The sequence below is a fragment of the Cibotium barometz genome, chromosome 28, assembly GCF_041138505.1.
Source record: "Cibotium barometz isolate CiBa-2024 chromosome 28, ASM4113850v1, whole genome shotgun sequence".
Classification (NCBI taxonomy): domain Eukaryota; kingdom Viridiplantae; phylum Streptophyta; class Polypodiopsida; order Cyatheales; family Cibotiaceae; genus Cibotium; species Cibotium barometz.
The window spans coordinates 7980888-8007101 of record NC_141073.1 but is presented as its reverse complement, the minus strand read 5'-3'; the positions used below and the strand labels follow the sequence as shown (position 1 = coordinate 8007101).

At 44.6% G+C, this 26214-nt stretch overlaps 1 protein-coding gene across 1 annotated transcript; it reads left to right on the top strand.

Moving 5' to 3' along the window:
* The first annotated feature begins 151 nt into the window (after nucleotides 1-151).
* On the top strand, nucleotides 152-26214 carry LOC147622454 (uncharacterized). The gene is made up of 6 exons (XM_086822031.1): nucleotides 152-648; nucleotides 24241-24381; nucleotides 24482-24619; nucleotides 24714-24833; nucleotides 25213-25640; nucleotides 25775-26214. The coding sequence occupies exons 1-6, from the start codon at nucleotides 291-293 to the stop codon at nucleotides 25802-25804; spliced, it is 1215 nt and encodes a 404-aa protein (XP_086678157.1). The 5' UTR covers nucleotides 152-290; the 3' UTR covers nucleotides 25805-26214.

Genomic DNA, 26214 nt, shown 5'->3' with positions numbered 1-26214 from the left:
AATAGAAGGTTTCAAGGGCTTTGCCCTATGAAGGCTTCAAATTTTGGCTTGGAAAAAAAGAAGAAGACAAATCGAGTAAAAATCGAATTATGTTTGATCACCACGTGGCTTTCACTAACCCATTCCCCAGTAAGACTAGGGTAAACAATCCAGGCACAAAATAAAATTATGAAGTATGAAGTTTGGACAAAGATTCAGTTCAGTTGCAGAGCTCGCAGTCAAGGGGCGCAAGGATTTGCACTTGATTTATGGTTAATTAACCCTGTTGGGTGGTTGCAGGCCGGCCTGCCATGGCCAGTTCGTACACCAAGTCGCCTCCACCTGTGCCCGCGGACTCCGAAGTCGTGAGAAACATCGAGGTTCTGGCGGCTTTCGTTGCAAAAAACGGCGCCCAGTTTGAGCACTTGGCACGCACCAAGATGGCCGAGGACCCTAAATTTGGGTTCCTCTTAGGGGGCAGCCCGGGCACCGAAGCCGCCCAAGCCCATGCCTTCTATGAGTGGAAAAAACAGCGCCTCGAGCAGCACATGTTTGCCTCAGATGGCTCTGATGATGTCCAGCTCAAGATCTGCATGATGGTCCAAGACGGCCCCCCATCATCTAAGCTGCCGTCCATTCCACCTTTGTCATCACATACGCCTGCCATGGGTATGGGTTCTTGCTTTTTTTCTTCTTATCATACTGGCTTGCCCTTGTTCAAATGCATACATACATGTAAACAAACAAATAGTATTTTTATTTCATTATGGCATAGGTGCTATCATGCCATCTTGGTATCGGGTTGCTGCCCATAGAATGAACTGCAAGTTTGCTCATATCGGAAATGAAGGGGATTTGTCTGTTTTGGGAGCTAAGGGAGTTTTATGTGTGGGGTTGGGGTTGCTGTTCAGATAATCAGCAAGGGGGATGAAGCAGATAATGGTGTTGGGTCTCCATCAATCCTGTTGCCCCATTCTTTTATTGGTAGGCGGTACACCCACCAGTCATTATCCACGGCTTAAAAAATAAAATAAAATTCCTGGGGGGCATTTTTGGTGTTGTCCAAACAATTAGCAATGACATTTTGCTAGTGGGGTCTCTGTTTCAGTCCAAAGTAAAAGACTAGACTTGGTAACACCAAGGGTAAAACTTGACTGTTTAATCTCTTCATAGCATGCGTTTTTCACCTTTGTCAAGGTAGTTACAATCTCCCCTTTTAGGGCTATCATGTTCAAAGTTGAGAAACTGTAAGGTTGATTTACTGATGAGCACAACCTTGCATGAATTGTCTTTGGCTTGGCAGAGGCAGATGACGGAAGCTTTGAAGGTGGATCCTTATATTATTCACTATGGGTGGCAATCATGCATGGCGTGGAAGTCATGTGACGGGGTGTGTTCTCAAATTAGAACCAATACATAGGAAGCAGACAAAGACCATGAATTAAGAACACACTGAGTTTGTTAAGGCCAGGCGGCGGCAAACTGAAGTAGGTATGGCACCTAAAAAGCAGGTCTGGGAATCAACAAGGAATATCAGCAAGAGCAGCTTGACACTTTCAACATTTGTAAGGCTCAAGCTCTAAGGATTGATGTTGGTTAGTACCTTCATTGGAGCCAAAGATTGGATGAAGGTTTGGTCTTGTAAATGCCATGATCATCCGCTTGCTTTCCACCCTCACCCCCGCACCCTGCTTTTCTGGGCCTCTCCTTACACTGTGTTGCGCAACTACTATGCCCATCACTCGCTCCACCCTGGAGTTTCTGTTCCCCAAAAAGAGGTGTCAGCCAGCAAAAAGTGGTTTTGAAATTAAAGGCTCCTTTGTATAAAAGGAATCTCGCCCTTATTTTTGAGACATTCAGCCTTCACCTCAAAGCCCTTCCTCTTTTGATGTGATAGGTTACAGTTTAGTGCAGCTATTGAGTCTGTTCAAGTGCTCTTCTTCAGAATGTACAGAGAATTAGCGAAGCGGGGATAGAGAGTTGAAGGATGGGCTGGTTTGAGGCAGATGAATTATTAACAATTAAAGAAAGCCGGAGTGTTATCATTGATCACAAGGTCATCATTGAGGAAGTGCATGCTACACTCTAGGTCATCAATCGAGCCCTTACTTGCCTCCCTTGGGACCTAGGAGAGTGGCAATGGTGCAATTTTCTGGCTCCACAGCCTGACTGGTCTACTTCTTCAGCTACTCAGCCAGGCTTGGGGGGGACATTCTGATGCAGGTGGGCACCATCATCCAGCATTGGCTGACACAGGGCATGTCTGCATCCCTCATGAGTCATGACGGCCTTCTAGAAATGCCCGTGGAGCAGGAACCCCCTCAAGTTGTCCTACTTTTTATGGCTCACTGCTCATGAAGGTCTCGCAGGGGGGAGCTGGCTAGCCACCACAGGCGGACTGGCAGGCTGCCATTGCTGCAGAGCCTCCCGCCGGGAGTTGTAATGCCACTGTCTTTCAAACCGCCTAGCTGCCCAAGCAGGTCTGGCACAGGATCCTGTGCTTGTTCATCTTGATTACCATGACAACCACTGCGTCAACCTTGGACCGCCATGATGACTACTACATCACCTGGGGCACAGTGGCTTGGGCAGGGACAAAGATGGGTATTGCCATTTATATGAGGAGGATGGCATGTATCATCTTTTATCAGCAGATTCTGCCATGGGGGCACATTAGGTTCCCATCAGCCCATGGCGCGTCAGCTTTTGGTAGGAGCTGATCAGCAGCATTGCAATTTGCAGAATGGCAGAGCTGGAGAGTATGATGCTGCAACCATTGAGAGCGCTGACATCTCCAGCAGAGCTGTGCCATATGGTCTGACCTCATCGACACTCCCATGGTCATTGGGAGGACATGCAGGACAGATCCTGAGCCATGCAATAGATCGCTTGGCCCTAATTTTTACAATCCAGGACCTTTTCTGTCCAGGGTGGCATCTTTTGGCAGTACCGGTTCCAAGTGTGGCTTTTCCCTCCTTCCTCCTCTCAGATATAATCTTCCTCAAATCAGCCAGCCATGGAGGGAATCACTCCCCTTCGTTTCAGGATTGCCTGGATATAAGGGTTGTAATCTGGGCTTTCCCTCCATATGCTTATGCCTTATTACTAGCAGAAGGATTCAGAGATAGTCTACTGCTGCTTTGTAGATCTTTAAAAGGTTTATTATTACATGGTATCACTTTTTTTATATTCAGAGCTGGAAGTATTGCTTTTTGTATGAGATTGAGTCAGGGCACATGAGGGGTTCCCAAAAAAATCACATCCGCACCTACCAATGGTGCAAGCTCACCTTTAATTGTATGATGGAGCAGATATTCTATACTGGAAATTTTTATATACCACATTAGGTGTACCGTGTATCTAAGGATAGATGAAGCCATTTCATCTATGTGTTCAGTTAAGGTCCTTTGACTAATTTGGTTCTCTTCTTTTCCCTTCTTTCTCTCTTTAATTTCCCATTTTCCATTCCTCTCCTTTTCTTGAACTTCTGTCTTCCTCCCTACCTCCCTCCATCACCCTTGTATCTTTTTTGGTAACGTTGCATATTCCCACTTCGCCCTCCCTCAAAAGGCAGATTTTGTTGCTCATGATTATTAGTTTGTGCTCTCCTCTCCCATTGGCTATAGCTGGGGGCTCTTAATGCACTCTGTTCACAATGATGGCTAAGCATGAGAGAGGAGGCCGTTAAATAGGTCTGATCTGGGTGACGAACAGGTAGACCTTAATTGGGACTATGTGACCAGTGGATGCTGCGGTATAGTCTTCTTGGTGGGTGGCGGCTTGCTTGATTAATTACTAGTATGGACATCATCTTTCCAAACTTGTTTGGTCTGCCCATGCTCTTTGCCTGTCCTTTCTCATGCTACTCTCTTGTAGCCCAGTCTAAACTCCACAACCTTTGATTTGCACATTTTGGTTACCCTGTGAGGTGAGGCAGGTAAAATTAATCACCTTCGTTGAAACTGACATCTGTCCATGCTTGTGAGCTTCTCATATGCGTTTGTGCTGGGCCTCTCTCTGTCTTAGGTGCTGTAGGAAATTTTTGATGATCAATTATTGATAAAACACCAAACCTAACATATAGCACATCAATTGAACGGAAAGAGAACAGATGACTCACATTTAAATCCTTGTTCCCTTCTCCACCCTGTGCTTTACTTGTAGGTTCAGGTCCCTCTGTGCTCTCGTCAGCCTCTCATACACATTTGTGGTGGGCCTCTCTCTGTCTCAGGTGCTGTAGGGAAGTGTTGATGATCAATTATTGATAAAACACCAAACCTAACATATAGCACATCAATTCAACTGAGAGATCAGATGACTCACATTAAAAAACATGCACATTGGATCCTTGTCCCCACCCCACCTCCACCTTGTGGTTTACTTGTGGACTCAGGTCCCTCTGTGCCCTTGGTTTTGGGACTGTGCAATGTTGCAGAATTTTAACTGCAAATTGAAGCATTGAAGATGGGCTGCACAATGTTTTGGCCCAAATTTGACATATCAAATTCAGCTTTCAAATCAGCCTTGATATCTGAAATTTGTGCTTTGCTAGTCCTTGTTATGAGCATGTCATCTACATACAAGATGACTATGAGAATATCGGCACCACTTTTCTTCACATACAATGTGCTTTCAGCTGGACTATTGACATAACCTTGGCTGGTTAGATGAGCATGTATTTTATCATACCAAGCTCTTGGAGCTTGGTTTAACCCATACAATGCTTTGTGTAACCTCCATACTTTTATGTTCCTCACCAGGAACTACAAAACCAATGGGCTGATTGACATGTACTTCCTCCTGTAAATCCCCATTTAAGAATGCAGTTTTGATGTCCAATTGTTGCACTTTCCATCCTTTATGTACAGCCAATGCAATCACTGATCGGATTGTAGTCATTCTTGAAGTAGGAGCAAAAGTCTCCTCATAATCTATTCCCTTTTTCTGAGAATAGCCTTTAGCCACAAGTCTTGCTTTGTACCTGTCAATAGTACCATCAGACTTCCTTTTGACTTTGTACACCCACTTTGTTCCAACGACATTCTTGTCTTTCAGCAAGTCCACAAGATCCCAAGTATTGTTCTTCATGATAGAAGAGATTTCATCCTGCATGGCTTGCACCCAGTGCTCATTCTCTTGCGCTTCTTCATAAGAAGAAGGCTCTTCTGAATCAAAGAGACCACCCATGGCTAATGAAGACTCCTCAACAAAATACACGGCAAACCAAGCACCAATGTGCACTGCCAGGCAACCAAATGTCCTGTGCAAATTTTTACCTGCAACCTGAAGCAAGTATAAACCTGCACCAAATTGTCCAATTATACACAATGTGTATACATATGTGACAAATCACCGTTGTAATCCCCGATTACATGCTCCAAACCGAAAAGCCCCAATTTTTATGCACTGCAATTGCTTCAATGTGCGGTCAATTGCCTAAAAGCTCCTAATTTCTGCAACTAGAAGAGGCTTAATTTGTTGATTTTGACCTTAATTTGAAAATCCCCCAAATTCCAACCAAAGCAGCATGTTCAATTTTTGGCAATTCTGTATTGAGAAGTTTGCATATACCATATGGTGCTTCTTGCAATTTTCCATGCAAAGGGGAATTTTGCCAAACCCCCAAAATTCTTGAACCTGCACCAAAATGTTTGCAATAAATTTTGGTTTTTTTTTTTTAAAAATTTCGAATACCTCAGTAGGCGGCCTGCAGACGTTGACATTGGCTGAATGAAGGTGGCGAGCAGACGGGAAGGTTCAGGGTGTCGGAGTTGCAGGGCACGTCGGCGCTTGAAGATGGGCTGCTGCAGGCGTTAGGTGCGGGAGTTGCTGACGATGGGCTACGGTAGCTACGGGAGTACTGCTGTAGGCAGGCGATGGGCGACCAAGCTGCTGATGGAGACGGCGAAAGCTCAGTCGTAGGTGGCGGGGACCAGAAGCTACAGGTGAAGGGGCCAGCAACGGTGGGACGATGATGACTAGGACGGAAAGGGCACGTCTGGGCGATGAGACCTCCACGATGGCTACATGGACGGAAAACGTGCCCCAATTTTCGGCAAAAAACAGCCCTTGCCACGTGAGCCTTAAAGGGGGCTGAGCTCTGTCTTGGGCCGCCTCTCCTGGTGCGAGCGCCACCTATGGGCGGGGTGGTGGTGGAGCCCTCCCCACTAGCTCCGCCCGAGTTGGTGACTGTAAAGGGCTGAGGGGTGCCAAGGGGGCGGAGCGGAGGCGGCGGGGGATCCGACGGACAGAACAGCTCTCGGCGATAGAAACAGTTAACGGATGGCACAGCTGCTGGTGATGGAACTAGTCAACGAACGGCACAGCTGCTGGCAAGGGAACTGCAGGAATTTCCGGGAGCAGGAACATGGCTCTGATACCACCTGTTGGGGGACTCACACTCACACATAGCTAGGGTTCTTGCAGATTAGGGTTAGATGTAGGAAGAAGAAGCTCACACAGAAGAGAGAGAGAGAGAGAGAGAGAGAGAGAGAGAGATTTTTAACGTCTTCCAAAAGACTGACCTCGGCCTATGAGATAAATCGGTGTACCTGTATGGGGTACTGGGAACGTTTTATGCAGAAACATGGCGAATCGATAACCGACTATGTCGCTCGTTTGTGGAAGCTTTTTCTCATGCTTCCAAGGACCGTTCAACAGTTGGAGAAGGTTGAGCGATTTGTGGATGGTTTGAAACTATCTTTGCATGCAGACGTTTGTGCACATCAGCCCGGTGATCTTTCAGATGCAGTTCGCCTTGCTACAACCCTCAAGATGCAAGAGAGTTCCAAGTCTGGGACTCAATAATAGGGGCAAGAGAAAGGCAAAGACAAGGGTAGCTAGTCCAAGGCCAAGGATGATGAGGACAAGGCAAGTGGGTGAGTCTCAGTGACTCGCCTCACCCCTGAAGAGCGTCGCGTCAAGATGGCTGTCGGACGGTGTTTTATTGTGACTCGGTGAAGCATATTGGAAAGGATTGTTCGAAGAACATGAGGAAGAAGAATGGTGAGGGCAAGGAGAAGTCCGAGGAGAAGGCGAGCTCGTCTGCATAGCTGTATCTAGGAGACCCCCCTCCTGCTCCCACAAGTACCACAATTGCTCTTCACTTGAACTGGTCTTGGAGGATCTTAGTGGTCCTTGGCCAGCATGATATGGTGATGTGCTAAGGGATGGAGGAGCCTCGGAGGACATCATTAGAGACCGTGTGGTTGAGCGGTTGAAGTTGCCTACGATGGACACCAGTGGCGTAGTCCTAGGCACCGCCATGAGAGGCAAGAGGAAGAAATCCAACCAGTTTTGGGTTGCGGAGACCTTGGAGGATGCCCCTTTGGCTTTTGGGGAGTTTTTTGAACGTCGCATGTTCAAGGTGGCACCTTTGGATCATGTGGATATTATTATAGGCCACCCATGGTTGTATGATCATGTGGGTGTGGTCTACCACAAGAAGCACATGTTGACTTTTCAGGATACGTCCGGCCACTCCTTAGAGGTGATTGGGGAGTAATTACCATCTCACACAGGCCCTATTGCAGTTATTTCAGCCCTTCAGATGAAACAAGCTGTACACAAGGGTGGTGATACATGTATGGTATATGTCCAGGCTATTCAGCCGGACAACTTGGAGGATTTGGCGGATAACAATGCATTGTGGACGAGCATGGACACTTGTTCAATGTTGATTTGCCCGAGGAGTTACCTTTGACACGACCCGAGGACCACCACATTGATCTCATTCCTAGTGTAGAGTCCTCATCTCGTGCCCCATACCGGCGGATGAGTCATCCTGAGATGATAGAGCTCAAGTAGCAACTAGAGGAAATGTTGGCCAAAGGCTTGGTGAAACTACACCAGCTATGTGTGGGGCATCGTCTTGTGAACAATATGCACGTCACACTTAATATCTAAGATCCACTTTGCAAATAATAACTGAATGATATATCATTGCACAAGATGAGACAAGAACTACACAGTACACCATCACTGGGGCCGCGAACAGGCCGACCCCCCCCTCAATACTGGATTATATTATTGGAGTATTTAAATTTGTACAAAGTTCCAAGGCCTGTCAGCTAGATAATCCTATGCAATGCAAATATGGAGACAAGTTACCCAAACATAAGTATATCGGAGTAGTTTGTCGATGCCGGACTCGTCGAATGAGTCTAAATAGCTTGGCCACTAGTCTCATACACCTAGAGGGAAGTGAACATGAAGCTATCGTTTCGAGACCACGCACAAACAGGCGCTCTTGTACTAGAGCCTGGCTCACACCCTTGCAGAGACTCTGGTTCAAGCCTCCGTTGTACCAGTACACAAATAGGTACTGGTACGCCGCTACGCGGTGTCAATAGTAGGTACTCAGACGGGTACACTTGGTGCCGGTTCTCAGCATGTACATACGGTATTGTAGATGTCGGAATAGTCAGCATGTACTTGCAGGTACAGTTAGGGTTTCAGCTTGTACTTAAGGTACAGTCAGGTACAGCAGGTGCCCACAGCAGGTACAATAGGCACAGTAGGTACAGAAGGCAGCGACAGTAGGTACAGCAGGTGCCCACAGCACATGCACAGCAGGTACAGCCGGTACTGCAGGTACAGAAGGTACAGTAGGTACAGTAGGTACTGCTAAGGTTATAAAACCTTTACAATAATAAACAAGGGTTAAATGAATACTTACCACTTGTTCACATGTCGCAAACCATGTCAGAATATAGGGCAGTCACATGGCTCACAAGTGGGCGTCCCCTGCTCGTGAACTGGACCCGTCATTGCAAGCATTCACACGAAAACAAGTCACATGAAATCAATTTTAGGCAAGCAGAAATCCATGCACATGCATTACGCAATGGATATATCTCCCGTTCCTGGAACCTGTAAATAGCAAGTCTTCCTGAGCACGGAACTGGCTCAGTCGGAAGCCTAAACTGGGATCCTTGACAGTGGGTTCCACACTACGGGCGACACGAAGCTCCCTGGCCTCTCGTACCTTGGCACGAAATAGAGGAAGACCACGTGGGAGGCCAAAATGGTGACATCCTGTAACCAATCAGGGACCCGGAGCGATAGATAGACACTTCAAATACCAAACAGAGCTTTGAAACACAGTGGAAGAACCACAGATATAAACATAAAAGACACCGCACTGAGCCGGAACGGCTTCCACTGGATTTCCCACAAAGCATCAGCAAATCTCTTGCCCAGATATCTATCCAGTGCCAAGATAAAAACAGCACCAAAAGCCATCCGAAAAACTGTCTCAAAACAGTCCATGAATCAGCCCCAAATCTGCCCGTAACAAGGCTAGGATTGTGAGAGTGAAGAACACCAACTATAGCCACACGTGTGGCTAACTATACAAACCCTGTACTACTGCTGTATGGCAGCTTCTATGCTGTGCTTTTCTGTGTGCAGCCAGCCAAGGAGGACAAAAGCATGTCTGATGCAGTCGACCAGCCCACAAAGGATAGCAAAAAACAAGAGAGAGAGAGAGAGAGCTTAGTCACCTGCCGTCGCTGATGTGTACGGCAAGCACATATGCCCAAAATAATAATATGTCCAGCCTGTCATTAATGATGTGTGAACACACTGACTTATAAACATTATAAGTCACTTTAATGAACAAAATCCCATGGTGCTCATGTTGTATTGCCATGTTTCAGGCCAAACTTTGCCAATAGAAGCTTCAGCTTTCTTTTGTGGAAAATCCTCGTTCACACCGTGGCTCTGCGTAATGTGTGAAACACTGGTCAAGACTAGTGAAGGGACCAAATGGTGACATCCCTTCCCTCTTATAAAGTAGTTTTCCGCAAATGTATAATCTTGATACTATTGGATTACTCTTCAAGTATAGCAGATGCTCTGCCAATCAGTAGTGTCCAAAATTCCAGGCATTAAAGCCATAAATCCAGATCCACGATCTGAAGTCAGATACGGGCACAAGAGCCAACCGTATCAAGAAACAAACGTTAACCATATCGCGAGTAAAGAACTCTGATAATAACTTGACACAGGCACAAGAGCCAACTATGTCGGAAATATCCATAAATCCATAAGTAGCTTTAAGTACTTGCAAAAGAAAATTAAGTATCATACATAGCCACAAAAGATCTTGTCATGCCATTGGACTACATAAGAGCACCACTCCAATGATCCTCCATATGCATGCGCAAACCAAATATGCTTTACATGTCTATGTGGTTCACTAGGGCAATCACCCTTTCATGAAACCATAGATGCTCACCAGGGTTTCCTCTTTCCTCCAGACTTTACTCACTAGGGTCAAATCCCTTCTGCAAGTCTAGATACTAACTCACCAGAGTCACCAACTCTCGCATGAGTTCACAAGATCACCAACCCTTAGTCACTCACTAGGGTCACCAACCCTTCCATGAGTTCATGAAATACTCACTGGACAAAGTCACCAACTCTTCCATGATTCCATGAGTTCAGATAGTGAGTAATCAGAGTCACCAACTCTTCTCACTGGACAGAGTCACCAACTCTTCCATGAGTTCAGATTCTCACTAGATAGAGGCACCAACTCTTCCATGAGTCCAAATCAAGGTTGTTGCCGTACGCACGTACGGATCCGTACAGTACAGTACAGCCGTACGGTACGGTACGGTACCGTACTGTATGGATCCGTACGGAATCATTTAAAAAAAAATAAAAAATGTGTGGCGTGTGGCTCTCTTCAGAAGACTCATCATCTTCATCTGATGATGAGATTTGAGACGCTTGCATCTACCATTGCTCCTGCCGTTTTTGGTCGTTGCGCCTGCCTGTTTTCTAGCCGTTTATGGCTGTTGGGCCTTGGCTCTTCTAGCCGTTTATGGCTGTTGGAGACACTAGTAAGAGAGACAGTACGAGAGACGATTTTGAGTTCGTTTCAAGCTTGGATCCCCCTTGGATTCCCCCGCCGGCCCCCCTTGGATCCCCCCAGCGGCAGAAATTTAGAGAGAGTATTTTTTGAGTGCCGTTCCCTCCCCCGTCCTCGTTCCCTACTTATGGCCGTCCCCCGTCTCGTCCCCGTCCCCGTCCCCCGTCTCACCGTCCCCCGTCCCTTGTGACTATGCTCTAGAGTCTAGACAACTGTAGTGTTTCATTGTTTTGCTTTTTGCACTTGTGGACCAGGACATGTGCTGTAGACATGATATTTGTACTCTCTTTTATCATCTATGACTTTCATGGTTCTTGCTTATATCACTATGACTGTTGACATGAGGTATTGTGTAATGGGCTTGGTAACTGATAATTGATTTAAACTTTAAGTAATGAGGTTCAGTCTTTATTTTAAGTATTTTGGTTGCTATGTCTACAAAATATTCAGGTTTCTAGGACTGCTTACAAATGGTACGTATTGTTTACGTACCTTAAAATTTGTTCCGTACAGAAGCACGTTCCGTACGTACTGATAGCGTGCCGTACACTACGTACCTTTCCACCTTGGTCCAAATAAGATAAGAATAAATCACAGGCATAGAGATCCTGGTTCTTCATAAGCATACTTGCGAGCGATAGTTTTACAGGCATTTCGGCCGATAATAGAAATCCATAGAAAAATCCTCGATCCATAAGATATCCATAAATCCACTGCATCCTGAATAAAAGGGAACCAAAAACATACTCCATCCTAGTAAAGGGAGCCAAAGAGCTGTATATAAAGCCCAAGAGTCACCGGGCCAATGATAACCATATAGATGCGCCAAACCATTGTATATGTATAAATTCTTGAGCAAAGATATGCCATAAATATCGTCCATAGCCCTTGGACATATCCGTATGAAAAACCATATAAACCAGGCTTTTCAACCAATAACAGTGTTTACGTGAAACAGTTCAAGGCAAACAACACACAATTCTGCTTGTACGTGCATACAAGGGTTAAGTGTTCAAAAACACTTACAATAAATTTCAAAAAGCACCAACTTTGCAAGACTCAAAGTATACTTGGCTTTTCTTTGTTGGAAAATGTATCATCTCCATTTCTATGAGGCCCTACATTAGCATATCTAGCAAACATCATTTAGGATTTTTCTAGCATTTTATGAGTCTTTTTAGGCTGTTTATGGCATATTTATGCCTCACGATTGCTGTTGGCCTTCTACAGCTGGCCGACTTGCTCATATGGGAGATATATAAGGGTTCACACCCTTCTCATCATATCTCATCTCATTCTTGCATATTTGTTGGAGTTCATTGGCTGTTGCAACAGTCTCTTATGCTTGTAAGCAACTACGGGCTTCCCTCGTGCTCATTTTCAGCAATAATCAACTGTCTACAGCCTTCTACAGTTTGTGCTTTTGCCTACAACCTGTGTTTTCTCTTTCTTCCATGGTATCAGAGCCCAACACTAACCTACAAGCAAGAAAATGCTATGTTTTTCTGATTGGAGAAGAGGCTTCCTCAAGAGTGCTGTGTTTTCTGCATCTGTAGCCTGGGACAGCTGCGTTTTTGATGTTGGAGGCTGAAGCCCTCTTCTAGGTGCTGAGGACAAAGTTCTTGAGAGATTTGCTTCTCTCCTTCAGTTTTCCACCGTCCTTTCCCTTTCTTCTTTCTCTCTTCTTGTTGTGCACATTTTGAGAGGAGGCTATTTGCTGTTTTTTTATAGCCCTCTTGCTTCAGAGAAGGTTTCTTGTCAGAGGGCATGGCTTCAGGAGATTTCTCTATTGCTGCTCCTTCTCTAGTTGATACTCGAGCACCTTCACAACCTGGATTGCCTGCTCCCGCTCCACAGGTGGTTCCTCTTCCCAATCTTTCTTCTGTGAGTTTCTCTCATCTAGTTCTTGCTCCCACCCCTACCCACATATCATCCTACAATCCTCCCCAAGTCAGTGGCTTCATGAAGCTTACAGCCGCCAACTATCATACTTGGTCTTTCTACACTCAGTTATTGCTAGAAGGAGTCGATGTGGGGATGTCCATCTCCTCATCTCACTTGGTGGACCCTACTTTGAGAAGCATATTGGATGCTCGGGCCCGTCTTATCATCATTCATTGCATGACTCTGTCTATACAGGCACAGTTTGTCTCTACCCGGAGTAATGCTCATCAGATGTGGACGGAGATCCAGAGGAGGTATGGGAGAGTTTCAATAGTAAAGATTGCCAAACTGGAATCAGATCTGGAGAAGATTACAATCAAAGAGTTAGATAATGTGGTTGAGAAGATTGGAGAGTTCACCCGTACCGCAGCTTGAGGAGTACGTGAGCACAATGAACAATCCTATCCATAAGCTTCTTGGAAAATTGCCTGCTTCCTTTGATTCTTTTAGGGATCATATTTACTTCCGTGATCCTCTCCCCCCCTTTGAGAAAGTCATAAGTTATCTCCACGACAAGTGCATGCTTTGCGGAAAAGGCAAGTCGGAGTCTGCTTTTGTTGCCTCTGACAAGGACAAAGGCAAAGTCAGAAAAGGGAACTCCAACAACAACAACAAAAACAAAGGCAAAGGCAAAGGCAAGGGTAAACAAATCTCAAAGGAGTCCAAGGACAAAAGCAATGAATGTGATTATTTGGCAGGACAGGTTATACTGAGGTGTGTTGCCCTCCAGAAGTGTGAGGTAAACTTGGAATCTCTATATGATGTAATGGTGCTAGGCAAACCACAAATGGGGTACCAATGTTTGAGAAAAAGACGAGCTACGTTCTCAGTTGTGGCCGTATGCTTGCATGGGATGAGCATGCTTAACTTACTTAAGCGATCCACAATGGTAAAACATTGAGTGTTACGGGATCCGGTGGATGCTGGTAGAGGCCCTACAATGTCCATATATATGTCGATGAAAGGTTTGTTGGGGATGGGCAAAGGTTGCAGTAACCCAGTCTTCTTTGTATGTGGAACCTTAACTTTTTGACAAATCTCACAGGCTTGAACATGTGAATAGACATCACGCCTCATTTTTGGCCAATAAAAGGACCGTTCTAATTTCTCGAGGGTACTGTTGATACCTCTATGTCCTCCAACTAAGGAGTCGTGGGCATCATGGATACTGAGTACCAAACTTAGGGGAGTCGACATACTGGTCTTTCATGCTATCTAAGTCCTTCCCCGTGATTTCGAGAATGGTAGACTCTTGCACTGCCTGGATGCTGGCCTTTCGACTAAGAGCATCCGCAATTGGGTTATGCTTACCAGGGATATACTCCATCATTCCTCCAAATTGTTGGAAGAGTTGACTCCACTTGGCTTGCCGATCACTCCACTGGGCACTTTGCATGGTTTGAAGCCACTTAAGTGCTTGGTGGTCTGTTTTGATTGTGAAAACCTGTCCATAAAGAAAAGGCTTCCAATGTTTGAGCGCTGTGATCACATCCAAAAGCTCTTTGTCATAAACCGAATAATTCTTTTCGGTTGGTCGGCTGGCTACAGGGCTGGCCGACTGCACTTGTCCAAGCAAATACATAAATGATGTAAAAAATGCCCAATAAATGCTGAAAAATATGGGGATAAATACTGATGACTACTAGATGATATTTGAAGGCTTTTGCAATGGTCTAGATGGCCTACATGCATATGGAATGAATGCTATGCATAAATGCACACATGTCCTGGTGCAAACTCTAAGGCTTCTACTGACTCTGCATGCATGAATGCATCTCTTCAAGTGGGTTAAGGGACTTGGACTGACTGACTGACTGATAGAAACTCAGTTCGCTGGTTTTATAAAGCATGTTCTTTTGGACTAACCTTATATACAAACCTGCACCTACTCTTGGGCACTGATGACGTGAGTAAGGATGTCATAGCTTATTGTCCATGCTATGCATGATAGAGTTGATGAACCTACACTTCATGTTCGGACAGACATTGGAGTTAATGGTTGCACTTTTGAGTCGAAGTCTTTTAAAAGTTTAGCTTAATGTTTGGTTCTGGCTCTTAAGTGCTTTAGGTCTAGAGTTTACAGTTCTCTGTTTTGCTATTTTATGTTGTTGTTTAGTATCTTAGCTCAAAAGGTTTAAGTTCTTATTAAGAAGAAGTGTGTGTATGCTTTTGTGTGTGTGAAAAAAAAAAAGTTTCTTTCATTCATGTAATTGTTTTGTTTTATTTTCTCGTTTTCTTGTTTCTTGTTTTTGTTTTTGTTTTTTGTTTTTTTTTTGGGTTTATTTTATTTCTTTTTGTTTTTTTTTTTGGTTTTTGGTTTTTTTTTTGGTAATGTCTTAAGTAAAAGTCTTCGCTTGATATTATCTTTTGATTTTCTCTCCTTAGTAGCTAGGTTTGTTAGTTTATTTATTTTTGATCTTTCAAATGCTTTGTTTTTGTTTGTCCTTCTTCACTAGTATTTTTTTCTCGAATCTCTCAATTCGTAAGTTCAGATTCGATTCCTCTTCTCCACAAGTCTTGTTGCCAAATAGAATGCCCAAAAATCATGTAACCTCAATAATAATAGTGCCCACCTTCATTTAAATGAATGTGAACTCAATGGCTTATAAGGTGGTCACTATAAAAATGCATCCTTTTTGGGCCTCTTTTCACACGTTTTAAACCCTATAAATGATAAATTTATTAGCAGACAAGGGTACTCTAATAAGTGATGCCAAGCATCCCCGGCACTACCAATCACTTCACACATCCATGCAGGTAGGAGACAAAAACACATCATTCTCTAGTAAAAATCCTCTAATGCATTCACATGTATCTATGATTTATGCACATGCATGTGGAATGGAAATCCCCTGTTCTCAATACTTGTACTATTTTGGGGTACTCTGGAATTCCCAAAGTCCTTTCACATAGTAACATGCCCAAATTGGTGACACAATCCTCTGAAAATGCACACAACTCAAAAGAAAGCAAGTGTCCACCACAGGTACAGAGATGCCTCAAAGCCACCAGCCACACCAGACCGTCTCTGCAAGTGATGTGTGTCCACTGGAGGAGAAAACACAGTGTCATGTGTTCAGTGTGTATCTACCGTGTGCTATACGCACGCAAGCTAGCTTCGAGGTTTGGGGAAGCTTGGAGCTAGGTAGGGAGCTGAGTTAGGGATATACTAACGGACGGGCACCCAAGTATGGACGAGCGGGCGCCCAAGTGTGGATGCCCGATGACCGGCCAAGAGCCTATAAAAGGGTGGCCAAGGTTAGTTATTGAGATATAGAGAGTCTCGTGAGTTGTGAGAGCTCTATGGTCTTGGAGCCTGGATCTAGTGCAGACGTGCACCTGCTTTACGCAGCCGAGGCCGGCAGCAATCTCGAGGCCTGCGAGGGTAGCTTCGTGGCGGTATAGGACGTCGCGAGGAGGAGATTGGTCGGTACGTCAACCTAGTTAGCTCAGCTCGTGGCTCGGTGGCTCGGTGGGGACAGCCAAGACTGTGGGCTTGCCCGCGGCTGTCATGGTTGGGAAGTGAGTCAGGCTTGCATCCCCTTGTTTGTTTGTTTATTCGTTTGTTTGCAGGATTCGAGTCTCGTACCAGGAACGATCACGAGGAGATCCTTGGGGATTTGACAATGGTATCAGAGCGTGCCTCGTTGTCATGTGCACAGTGTGTATCTACCGTGTGCTACACGCACGCAAGACTAGTTTCGAGGCTTGGGGAAGCTTGGAACTAGGCAGGCTGATTGACGAGCTGAGTTAGGGAAATACTAACGGGCGGGCACCCAAGTATAGACGGGCGGGCGCCCAAGTGTGGACGCCCGATGACCGGCCAAGAGCCTATAAAAGGGTGGCCAAGGTTAGTTATTGAGATATAGAGAGTCTCGCGAGTTTGTGAGAGCTCTATGGTCTTGGAGCCTGGATCTAGTGCAGACGTGCACCTGTTTTATGCAACCGAGGCCGGCAGCAATCTCGAGGCCCGCGAGGGCAGCTTCGTGGCGGTTTGGGACGTCGCGAGGAGGAGATTGGTCGGTACGTCATTCTAGTTAGCTCAGCTCGTGGCTCGGGGACAGCCAAGACTGTGGGCTTGCCCACGGCTGTCATGGTTGGGAGGTGAGTCAGGCCTGCACCCCCTTTGCTGTTTGTTTGTTCGTTTGTTTGCAGGATTCGGGTTTCGAACCAAGAGCGATCACGAGGGATCCGTGGGGATTTGACAGTGGTATCAGAGCATACCTCATGAACGAGCAAGTCGGTAGGTAGAGAAGAAGAGATCGAAGTGTTAAAAAGCTTGCTGTTTTTTCTGTGCATACTGTTGTTTTCAGAATAGTATGTGTTTTTTCTTCATCAAAGACACCCATGTTGATGGGAGATGGTAGATGGAAGGGTTGATTGCGTTGCAAAGAAGAGGAGAGTCTTTTGTGCAGTCATATGCATGAGCAAGTCGGATGAGAAGTAGAAGACAGAAAAGCACGATGCTTTTTCGTTGAACGAGAGAGAGAGTGAGAGAAGTGCTGGATCGCTTATAAGCGGGCAGGTTTGTGCGCTGGCGGGAGACGCTGGTTGGCTATCAGCGGCTAGCAGGCAGGCGCATGTGCCTGTGTAGCCAGGCGGCCAGGCCTGCCAAGCCAGGCGGCCAGGCCTGCCAGACCCACGTAGGCGCCTTGGCCTACTCAGCTAGGCGACCAGCCTAGCGCAGGCGCCCAGGCTAACGTGGCTGGCCTACGCGAACTGTGCAGGCGCAGGTTGGAGGTCAGCAGCCGTCGGGCGAGCAAGCGCCGGGCAGGACAGCATGCGCCGGCAGCACATCAGTTGACGGCAGCTCGCCGCCGGGCTATTCCAGGAGGAAGAAGAAGAAGAAAAAAAAAGTAAAGCTTACGTTTTTTTAAAAGCTTTCGTTTTTTTTGAGTTAATTTTTTTTAAAAGTTTTAAAAGACCCCTCCTCCAAGGTTTCCAAGGTGTTTTATTATTATTTTTAATGAAAATAGAATATATATATCCATATATATATATATCTTTATATATATATATATATATATATATATCTTTATATATATATATATATATATATATATATATATATATATATATATATATATATATATATATATATATATATATATTCAAAAAAAAAACACAAAAGCAAAAGCAAAAGCAAAAGCTAAGCCTAGCTTTTGGAGATTTTTGGCTTTTGGGAAACCTTTATAAACCCCTTAAGTGGGCTTCTTGCCACACATCTCTCAAGTTTTCAAGCTCTCAAGCTCTCAAGTTCGCTCGCACTTTCATTGTGCAAAGATCGAATTTTCTCTCCACGTCCCCTCTTCACGATGTCGACCCAAGAATCAGAGTTGGAGCCCCTTGTGGAACGCGAAGGCTTGCCGGCTACGGAAGGTACTGATGCCGATCTTTTTGACGATTTTGTGTCAAAATCAGATTTGCAAGAGTTCAAAGTAGCTCTCGAAGCTTCTTCGACGGAACGTCAGGCACAAATCGTAGCCTAGATGCAAGCTTTGCAGAACTCCATTGCTCTATTGACCACTACCCTCTCTACTTTCTTGGGTATGGATACCTTGGCTTCAGCTTTAGGTCCCAACATTACTCCGGAACCGTTCGGGGGCGAGCAAAAGCAGCGAACCAAGGAGATCGTGGACACGTGGCTACACAAGTGGCAAGTTCACTTTCAGTTTCATCCATATGATGATGGAAAGAAGATCCAGTTAGCAGCAGGTTTCCTGTCCGGCAAAGCTTTGCTTTGGTGGAAGGAACTCAATCCTAAGCTAACGACTTGGGCACAATTCGAAGACGTTTTCAAGAAAGAGGATGATTACGATGTTGTTGCCCGGTTTTCAGCTTTGGCCATGACCTCGCAGCACCTCACTTATGAGGTCTAGCTCCAGAAGTTTTGTGACTTGCAGATGAAAGCTACAAAGATGGATCCCACTACTCTTTTGGGGTTTTTCGTAGCTGATTTACCAGACTCATAATGATTACAGGTTAAAAATAACAAATGTAAAACATTGGACGTGGCCATTCATTCAGCTCGTATCTATGATGATACGATGGTCTCTTCCGAGTCGAAACCCGTTACCAAGCAGGGGAACAAGCATAAAAGAAAGTTTTCCGTACCTATGGCTAACACGACTGAAGGCAAGTCTTCGGACCAACCTTCGAAGAATTCAAGCTCGACACCAGCGAAGAAGAAACGACTCCTTAGGGCTTTAAAGCTCAAGAAGGAAGAACGTTGTTTTATCTGCGAAGAAAAAGGACACATGCGTAACGAGTGCCCGAAGCAAAAGGGTACCAAGACAAACGCAGGACCCAAGTCAAAGGCAGCTAACCAGTTGTCTTTGACAGGTATGTCAATTACTGTACTTTCTCGCCCTAGTACTTGTTTTGATTGTCTGTTCAATTCTAAAGTATTTGGCTTGCATGATCTTCTCCGAGTTTATGGAGAAGTGAATGGCCATAAAATTCACATTCTTTTAGACCCTGGTAGTTCGCATAACTTTGTTAACTACAAACTTGTGCAGAAATTGAGTCTTGATACGACACTCAGCGATCATACCTATGAGGTACGTCTACCTGCGGGAAGGCAAGTTTGGGATCGCAAGGTGAAGTCCAATCAAGATTCATGACTACAAAGACACTCTGGAATGCTATATTATGCATTTGGAAAATGTAGACTTGTTATTAGGGATTAAGTGGTTTAAGACTCTTGACGTCCAGATGGATTGGTCTAGTCATATTTTTTCTTTTCAGCATAGGGACACCAAGTATAGTATTTTAGGTGATTGTATCCATCCCTCTCAGGGACCTCTTGTAAATACAATTGATTTTGGAAATATAATGGATTCTTCTTTGTATACCACTTTCCATTGTGTATTGATCCCACTTTCTTCTTTTCTCATCCCTTCCATGGATGTAAATAAATTAAGTGTGTTTGAAAGCAAAGAATTACAGAAGATACTTGATTTGTTTCAAGACGTATTTCCTAAGGAACTGCCATCGGGTTTACCACCTGAACGGGCAGTAGATCATCGTATTGACTTGATCCCTGGTGCTCATCCTGTCAGTATTCCACCTTTTACAGGATGAGCCAAGCTAAGGAAGATGAGTTGGCTAAACAACTCGAAGATTATTTGAGGATGGGCCAGATCCGTCCAAGTAAATCACCTTGGGGTGCACCTGTGTTGCTTAGGAGAAAGAAGGACAATACTTGGAGAATGTGTATAGATTATAAGAGATTGAACAAGCTGACCATTAAGAACCGTTATCCTCTCCCTAGATCAGATGTCCTGATTGACCGGTTAGCAGGAGCGAAATATTTCACGAAGATAGATTTACGTACTGGCTACCACCAGATACGTATTCATGAAAGGCATGTCGAAAGAACCGCCTTTCGGACTAGGTATGGCCATTACGAGTTTCTCGTATTACCTTTTGGGTTAACCAATGCTCCAGTCACTTTCCAGCAAATGATGAACGATCTTTTTCGTGAACATTTGGGGAAATTTGTGGTGGTGTTCCTGGATGATATTTTGATTTATAGTCGTACTCTTGAGGATCATGTCAGACACCTCACGATTGTCTTATCTATTTTAAGACAGAATCGACTATATGCTAAATGTGAGTTCTTTATGACCGACATCATTTACTTGGGACACAAGATCACTAGAGATGGATTGAGCATTGACTATGACCGAGTTCAGAAGGTTCTGGTCTGGCCTATACCGCGAACAGTGAAACAACTTCGTTCTTTTCTCGGTTTTGTTGTTTTTCTTCGGAAATCTGTACGGGAGTACTCTCAGCTCACACTACTGATGACCGACTTATTGAAAGGTCGTGGACGTAAGTCAAATCAGCCTATCACTTGGAATAACGATTTGGATATGGCCTTTAGACTTTTGAAAGATAAAGTCAAGGAAGCACCTATCTTAGCATTGCCTGATCCTAGTCGGCCTTATGTTCTTGAAATTGATGCCAGTGACTATGCTATCCGGGCTGCTTTATTTCAAGATGGTAGACCGGTTGCTTTTGAAAGTAAAAAGCTAGACGACACTCAATCTCGTTGGCCAACCCTTGAGAAGGAGCTTTATGCTATGATTCATGCTCTCAAGGGTTGGAGACATTATTTATATGGCTCCAAGTTTGTGGTATTGACTGATCATCAGTCAATCAAGTATGTGTGTGATGCGGGTGATTTGAGAGGAAGGAAAGCTCGTTGGGCGGAGTTAATGCAAGATTTTGATTTTGAGATCCGTTATCGGAAAAGGTCCGTGAATAGTGTTGCAGATGCGCTTAGTCGAATTAGAGAGGTGAATTCTTTGTCGTTCACCGAGATTTCTACTGACTTATTTCAGTCATTGAGAGGGCTTTGCAGGACTGATAGTTTTATTTTGGTCTATTTTGGCAGAAGATCCAGGACGGGAGCTCATTGATTGACCAAGACTCAATGACTGAGCAGTCTACCATTCAGGCTGCAGGAGACCAGTGGATGATTCGGAATGGTTTACTATTCCGTAATGACAAAATTTGTGTACCACATATCCCGGACATTAGGTCCAAGATTCTTAAGGAGTGTCACGACACCCCTTCTGCTGGACACCCTGGGGTACAGAGGACACTATCGTTAGTGAAACACACTTTTTATTGGCCAAAGATGAAAGGGTATGTAGAAGATTATGTTCTCAAGTGTCAAATTTGTCAGGCAAATAAAGCTGAACGCTTTAGACAAGCGGGGTTGTTGCATCCTTTCTAAATCCCAGGTAATAAATGGGAAAGTATTTCCATGGATTTTATTACCGGATTGCTAAGAACACATCAAGGCCATGATTCTATTTGTGTTGTGGTAGATCGTTTGACAAAAATGCTAGATTTTTACCGACTCGGAAGACTATTACAGCTACGCAATTAGCACGGCAGTTTATCGAGCAATTGTTTAGACTGTACGGGTTACTGCAGGACATAGTCAGTGATAGGGACTCTTAAGTTTACGAGTGATTTTTGGAAACTTGTTTTTGAGAAGTTGGAAACAACTTTGAATTTGAGTTCCTTTGATCACCAGACTGAAAGAGTGAATCAGATTTTGGGGGATATGCTTCGAGCATATGTATCCAAAAGATAGAGTTCATGGGAGGATTATCTTCCTATGTTAGAATTTACATATAACAGTACTAAGCATACGAGTACAGGTTCTAGTCCTTTCACGCTTATGTATGGTTTTCAACCTAGATCACCTGTTACAGTTGGATTCTTAGGACTTCAGCATGATGCAATACGTAATTTTTTGCAAGATATGCAGGAAATGTTACAAGTTGCGAAGGAATCTATTAGAAGTGCTCAAGACCGAGACAGATTTTATTCTAATAGACATCGTTCACCCAGAAAGTTCTCTAAAGGAACGATGGTGTATTTGCGAGTTCCGAAAGATTCCGCGACTTTACAGACAGGTCGATCTCCGAAATTTTCCACTAGATACTGTGGACCATTTCGTGTTACACGACGGATTGGTTCAGTTGCATATGAATTGGATTTGCCTTCTCATGTGAAAGTTCATCCTGTATTTCATGTCAGTAGACTTAAGGAAGTACTAGGTGGAACAGATCAATTAGTTACTCCTCAAGAAATTATAGATGTCGAGGATATGACATTTGTTCCGCACGAACCTAAAAAGATTCTTGGATTTCGTGAAAGAAAATTACGTAACACACTTATCACGGAATACAAGATCAAGTGGAAGGATCGTGTTGAGGAGGACGCTACATGGGAGACATTGACTACTCTTCAGAGAGATTACCCTGGCTTTTTAGTGAGCTCAGGAGTGAGCTCTTAGAGGAAGGGGAGTATGTCATGTGCACAGTGTGTATCTACTGTGTGCTACACGCACGCAAGACTAGCTTCAAGGTTTGGGGAAGCTTGGAGCTAGGCAGGCTGATTGGCGAGCTGAGTTAGGGATAGACTAATGGGCGGGCACCCAAGTATGGACGGGCGGGCGCCCAAGTGTGGACGCCCGATGACCGGCCAAGAGCCTATAAAAGGGTGGCCAAGGTTAGTTAATGAGATATAGAGAGTCTCGCGAGTTGTGAGAGCTCTATGGTCTTGGAGCCTGGATCTAGTGCAGACATGCACCTGCTTTACGCAGCCGAGGCCGGCAGCAATCTCGAGGCCCGCGAGGGTAGCTTCGTGGCGGTATGGGACGTCGCGAGGAGGAGATTGGTCGGTACGTCAACCTAGTTACCTCAGCTCGTGGCTCGGTGGGGATAGCCAAGACTGTGGGCTTGCCCACGGCTGTCATGGTTGGGCGGTGAGTCAGGCCTGCACCCCCTTGTTGTTTGTTTATTCGTTTGTTTGTAGGATTCGAGTCTCGTACCAGGAACGATCACGAGGAGATCCTTGGGGATTTGACACGCAGCCAAGAAGGGGTGGGCCATGATGAAAAGGGAATATATATGGACAACATACAGGAATGAAATGCTAACATAGATCTCTACATCAGATTTGGAATGGATTCAGAGACCTACGACAAGGTTTTCTGTGAAAAGGTCACCAAGAAGGGAAGTATGACAAGGGAGACCATATGTGGAGACAGGGGATGATGACAGTCATCTAGGGTCAAAGGTTGGAATCCCGTCATCAAGTTTAGTAGAAGGGGATGTCGTGCGCATGCACATGGACATGCATAATCCCAAGCTAGTCTCTGATTTGGGGAGCAGATAAACACAATTTTAGAGTCTTGTCAGGCACTGGAACCGACCCAGGTAGACATGTATGAAGTCGGCCAGGTGTGGAGAGCCTTTTACTGTTGGTTGGCAGCTTTTAGCAATATTTGTCCAAGGGACTTGCCCGAGCAGCAGTCAGCCATGTCATTATGTGCTCTAAGAGCCTATAAAAGGCTAGGCCATGGGCCATTGTTAGCTATCTCACTCCTTTATGGAGTAGGTCATAGAATGGGATTTTGTTACTCTTTTTAGGAAGGCCAAAGGCCACAGACATTGTACCTTTTCTGTAGTTTATGAATATACTGAAAATACAGCCCTCTGTCTCTCTGTCTCTCTCTCTCTCACTCTATGCTGATTGTTCTTGCATCAAGTGTTCCTATGGAGTGCTTAGGGCTGAAAGAAGACTACCCAGAGCTTCTGCATGTGACATCACAGATTGGGCTAGCACAAAAGAATGGTCAATGTATACATCAAATGCACCTTTAGATTATCTAGAGAGAGAAAGAAAAGAAAATGTTATTAGCATGATATGCTAACCAAAAGCCAGAAGGGTTTATGAGACAATGGTAGTCCATCAGTATACATCCATCAAACACAATGACATGTAACATTGGAGAGGGGGGGGGGGTGGGGGGGGTGTCGGAAGCGACATCTTCATGCTACCGAGTAGCTTGATTAGTTTGATTTGTCATAGCTTCAAGTGTTCCTTTTTTACTGCTTTTCATATGGCAGATGATGCGAAGCTCCTACCATCAGCAGCTGTTGAAAAGAAGAAACCAGATTTGAGTGCAGTTGACAGAGTTGACAAAATTGCAACTCCACAAGATGATTCATTTAGAAGAGCAGGCCGCCCACCACATCATAGAGCAAGAGGTAAAGCTGGGTCATGGTTCGGGCCTGTTATGATTAAAAAAAAAACTAAAAATGAAATATTATTTACTAAATTTCATATATTTTTTTAAAAATATGGCAGATGATGTGAAGCCTCCAGCATCAACTGGCACACAAAAGAAGAAGCCTGAATCAGCCATAACTGACAGGGGGGGCAAAAGTGGAGTGCTTCTGGAAGATTCAACTAGGAGACGGCACCACCCTCTCCATGGAGCAAGAGGTATGGAAGAAGCAAAGACTATCATATTAGTAGAATCAAAGGGCGTTGGAAAGTTCCATTATTGAGTTACATGAATTTTGTTCACATGAAGCAGATGATGCCAAGCCCCCATTGTCAATTGGTGTTGAAGCAAAGAAACCAGCTTCGCCTGTGGTTGGAGCACCACAAGATGATTCGACTAGGAGGCCAAGCCAGCCACTCCATGGAGCAAGAGGTATGGCACAAATGAATTCGTCAGTTCTGTCAAGCTACGGGGATTGTTCTGTAGGTAGAATTGAAGGGCTCTGGAGTGATAACGAATCTTTTAAAAAATTCCCATACCATTTACATGCAGAGGCTAATACACAGACTTCTTTTACATGTTTGTGCCCACGCATGCACGTGCGTGCATGCACACACACCATCTTACAAACTCAGAAGATGAAACTGTCAAGTCAAATGCATTGGACTCTAATAAACAATACACCTTTAAATGTAAAGACTGTAAGACCCAATTAGAAAAGCCATCCTTCCCGTGCACTCTTATCATCTAATCTTTTTCACTTGCATCCCAAGATGATGAAGTATCCATTAAGTCTTGTTTGTCGTGGCAGATGATGTGAAGCCCCTGTTATCAGGTGATGTTCAAAAGGAGAAATCAGATCTGACTGTAGTTGACAACGTCAGCAGGGCAGGCATTCCAAAGGATGATTCAAAGGGCAGCTCAGGCCGTCCACCTGATGGAGCAAGAGCTACAGAAGAGGTGGAGATGGATCACCAGGTAGCGGAGGCGACAGAAAAGCAAGCCAAAGAAGCCTATGGATTGAGACTTCTGAAGTCTGCTTTGGCAGATTATGTCAAAGAGGTTCTAAAGCCAGCCTGGAAAGAAGGTAACATGAGCAAGGACTCATACAAAGCAATAGTAAAGAAGGTGGTTGACAAAGTGAGTGGCAGTGTACAAGGTCACCAGATTCCGAAATCACAGGAAAACGTGGACCAGTACATGGTGCAGTCTCAGGCCAAGATTGCCAAGCTTGTACAGGTTTGCCCATACCTACCTCCTACATTTTTCTTCGGTTCGTTTAACACACATCTTTAGTTTTAGAAGGGATTTGTTGAGAAATTTAAGAAGAATTGATGACGAACGTGTGGGGCTTTCTGCTTGTCTTGTGACAGGGCTATGTTGAGAAATTTAAGAAGAATTGATGATGAACGTGTGGGGCTTAGGTTATCTCATTTGAAGTGGAATGGAGCTTTTTGTGGACTATCACTATATTACATCATGTGGTTATGCTATACCAGACAAGGTGTTTGTTGCATCTTTTAGATTGTGCTAGTGAACGAGCTTGAAAGATCTACTGTCATAGTTTTGAACTGCTTTAGGCTCGGTGTATAAAAGTCTTCCAAGTGATGCATTGCAGGTGCAAGCATCTTTTTGTGTGTTTAAAGGTAGGGCGAAACCGTAAGTGTACATCCGATGTTTCTTTCTTTTTTGGGATACATGCAAAAATATTGCCCTCAACCCAATGTGTATTGATGACATTTAAGAGGACCAAATGCAACCTTGTAAATATTCCTTTTGTGAATAATTTAGTTCTTTTTCTTTTAGAGAAAAA

Excerpts from the sequence above, each read along its gene's own strand:
- LOC147622454 (XM_086822031.1), top strand. The coding sequence starts at position 291 with ATGGCCAGTTCGTACACCAAGTCGCCTCCACCTGTGCCCGCGGACTCC. Across the intron at positions 649-24,240 it reads ATCACATACGCCTGCCATGG|ATGATGCGAAGCTCCTACCA; the intron begins GTATGGGTTCTT and ends TTCATATGGCAG. Across the intron at positions 24,620-24,713 it reads CCCTCTCCATGGAGCAAGAG|ATGATGCCAAGCCCCCATTG; the intron begins GTATGGAAGAAG and ends CACATGAAGCAG.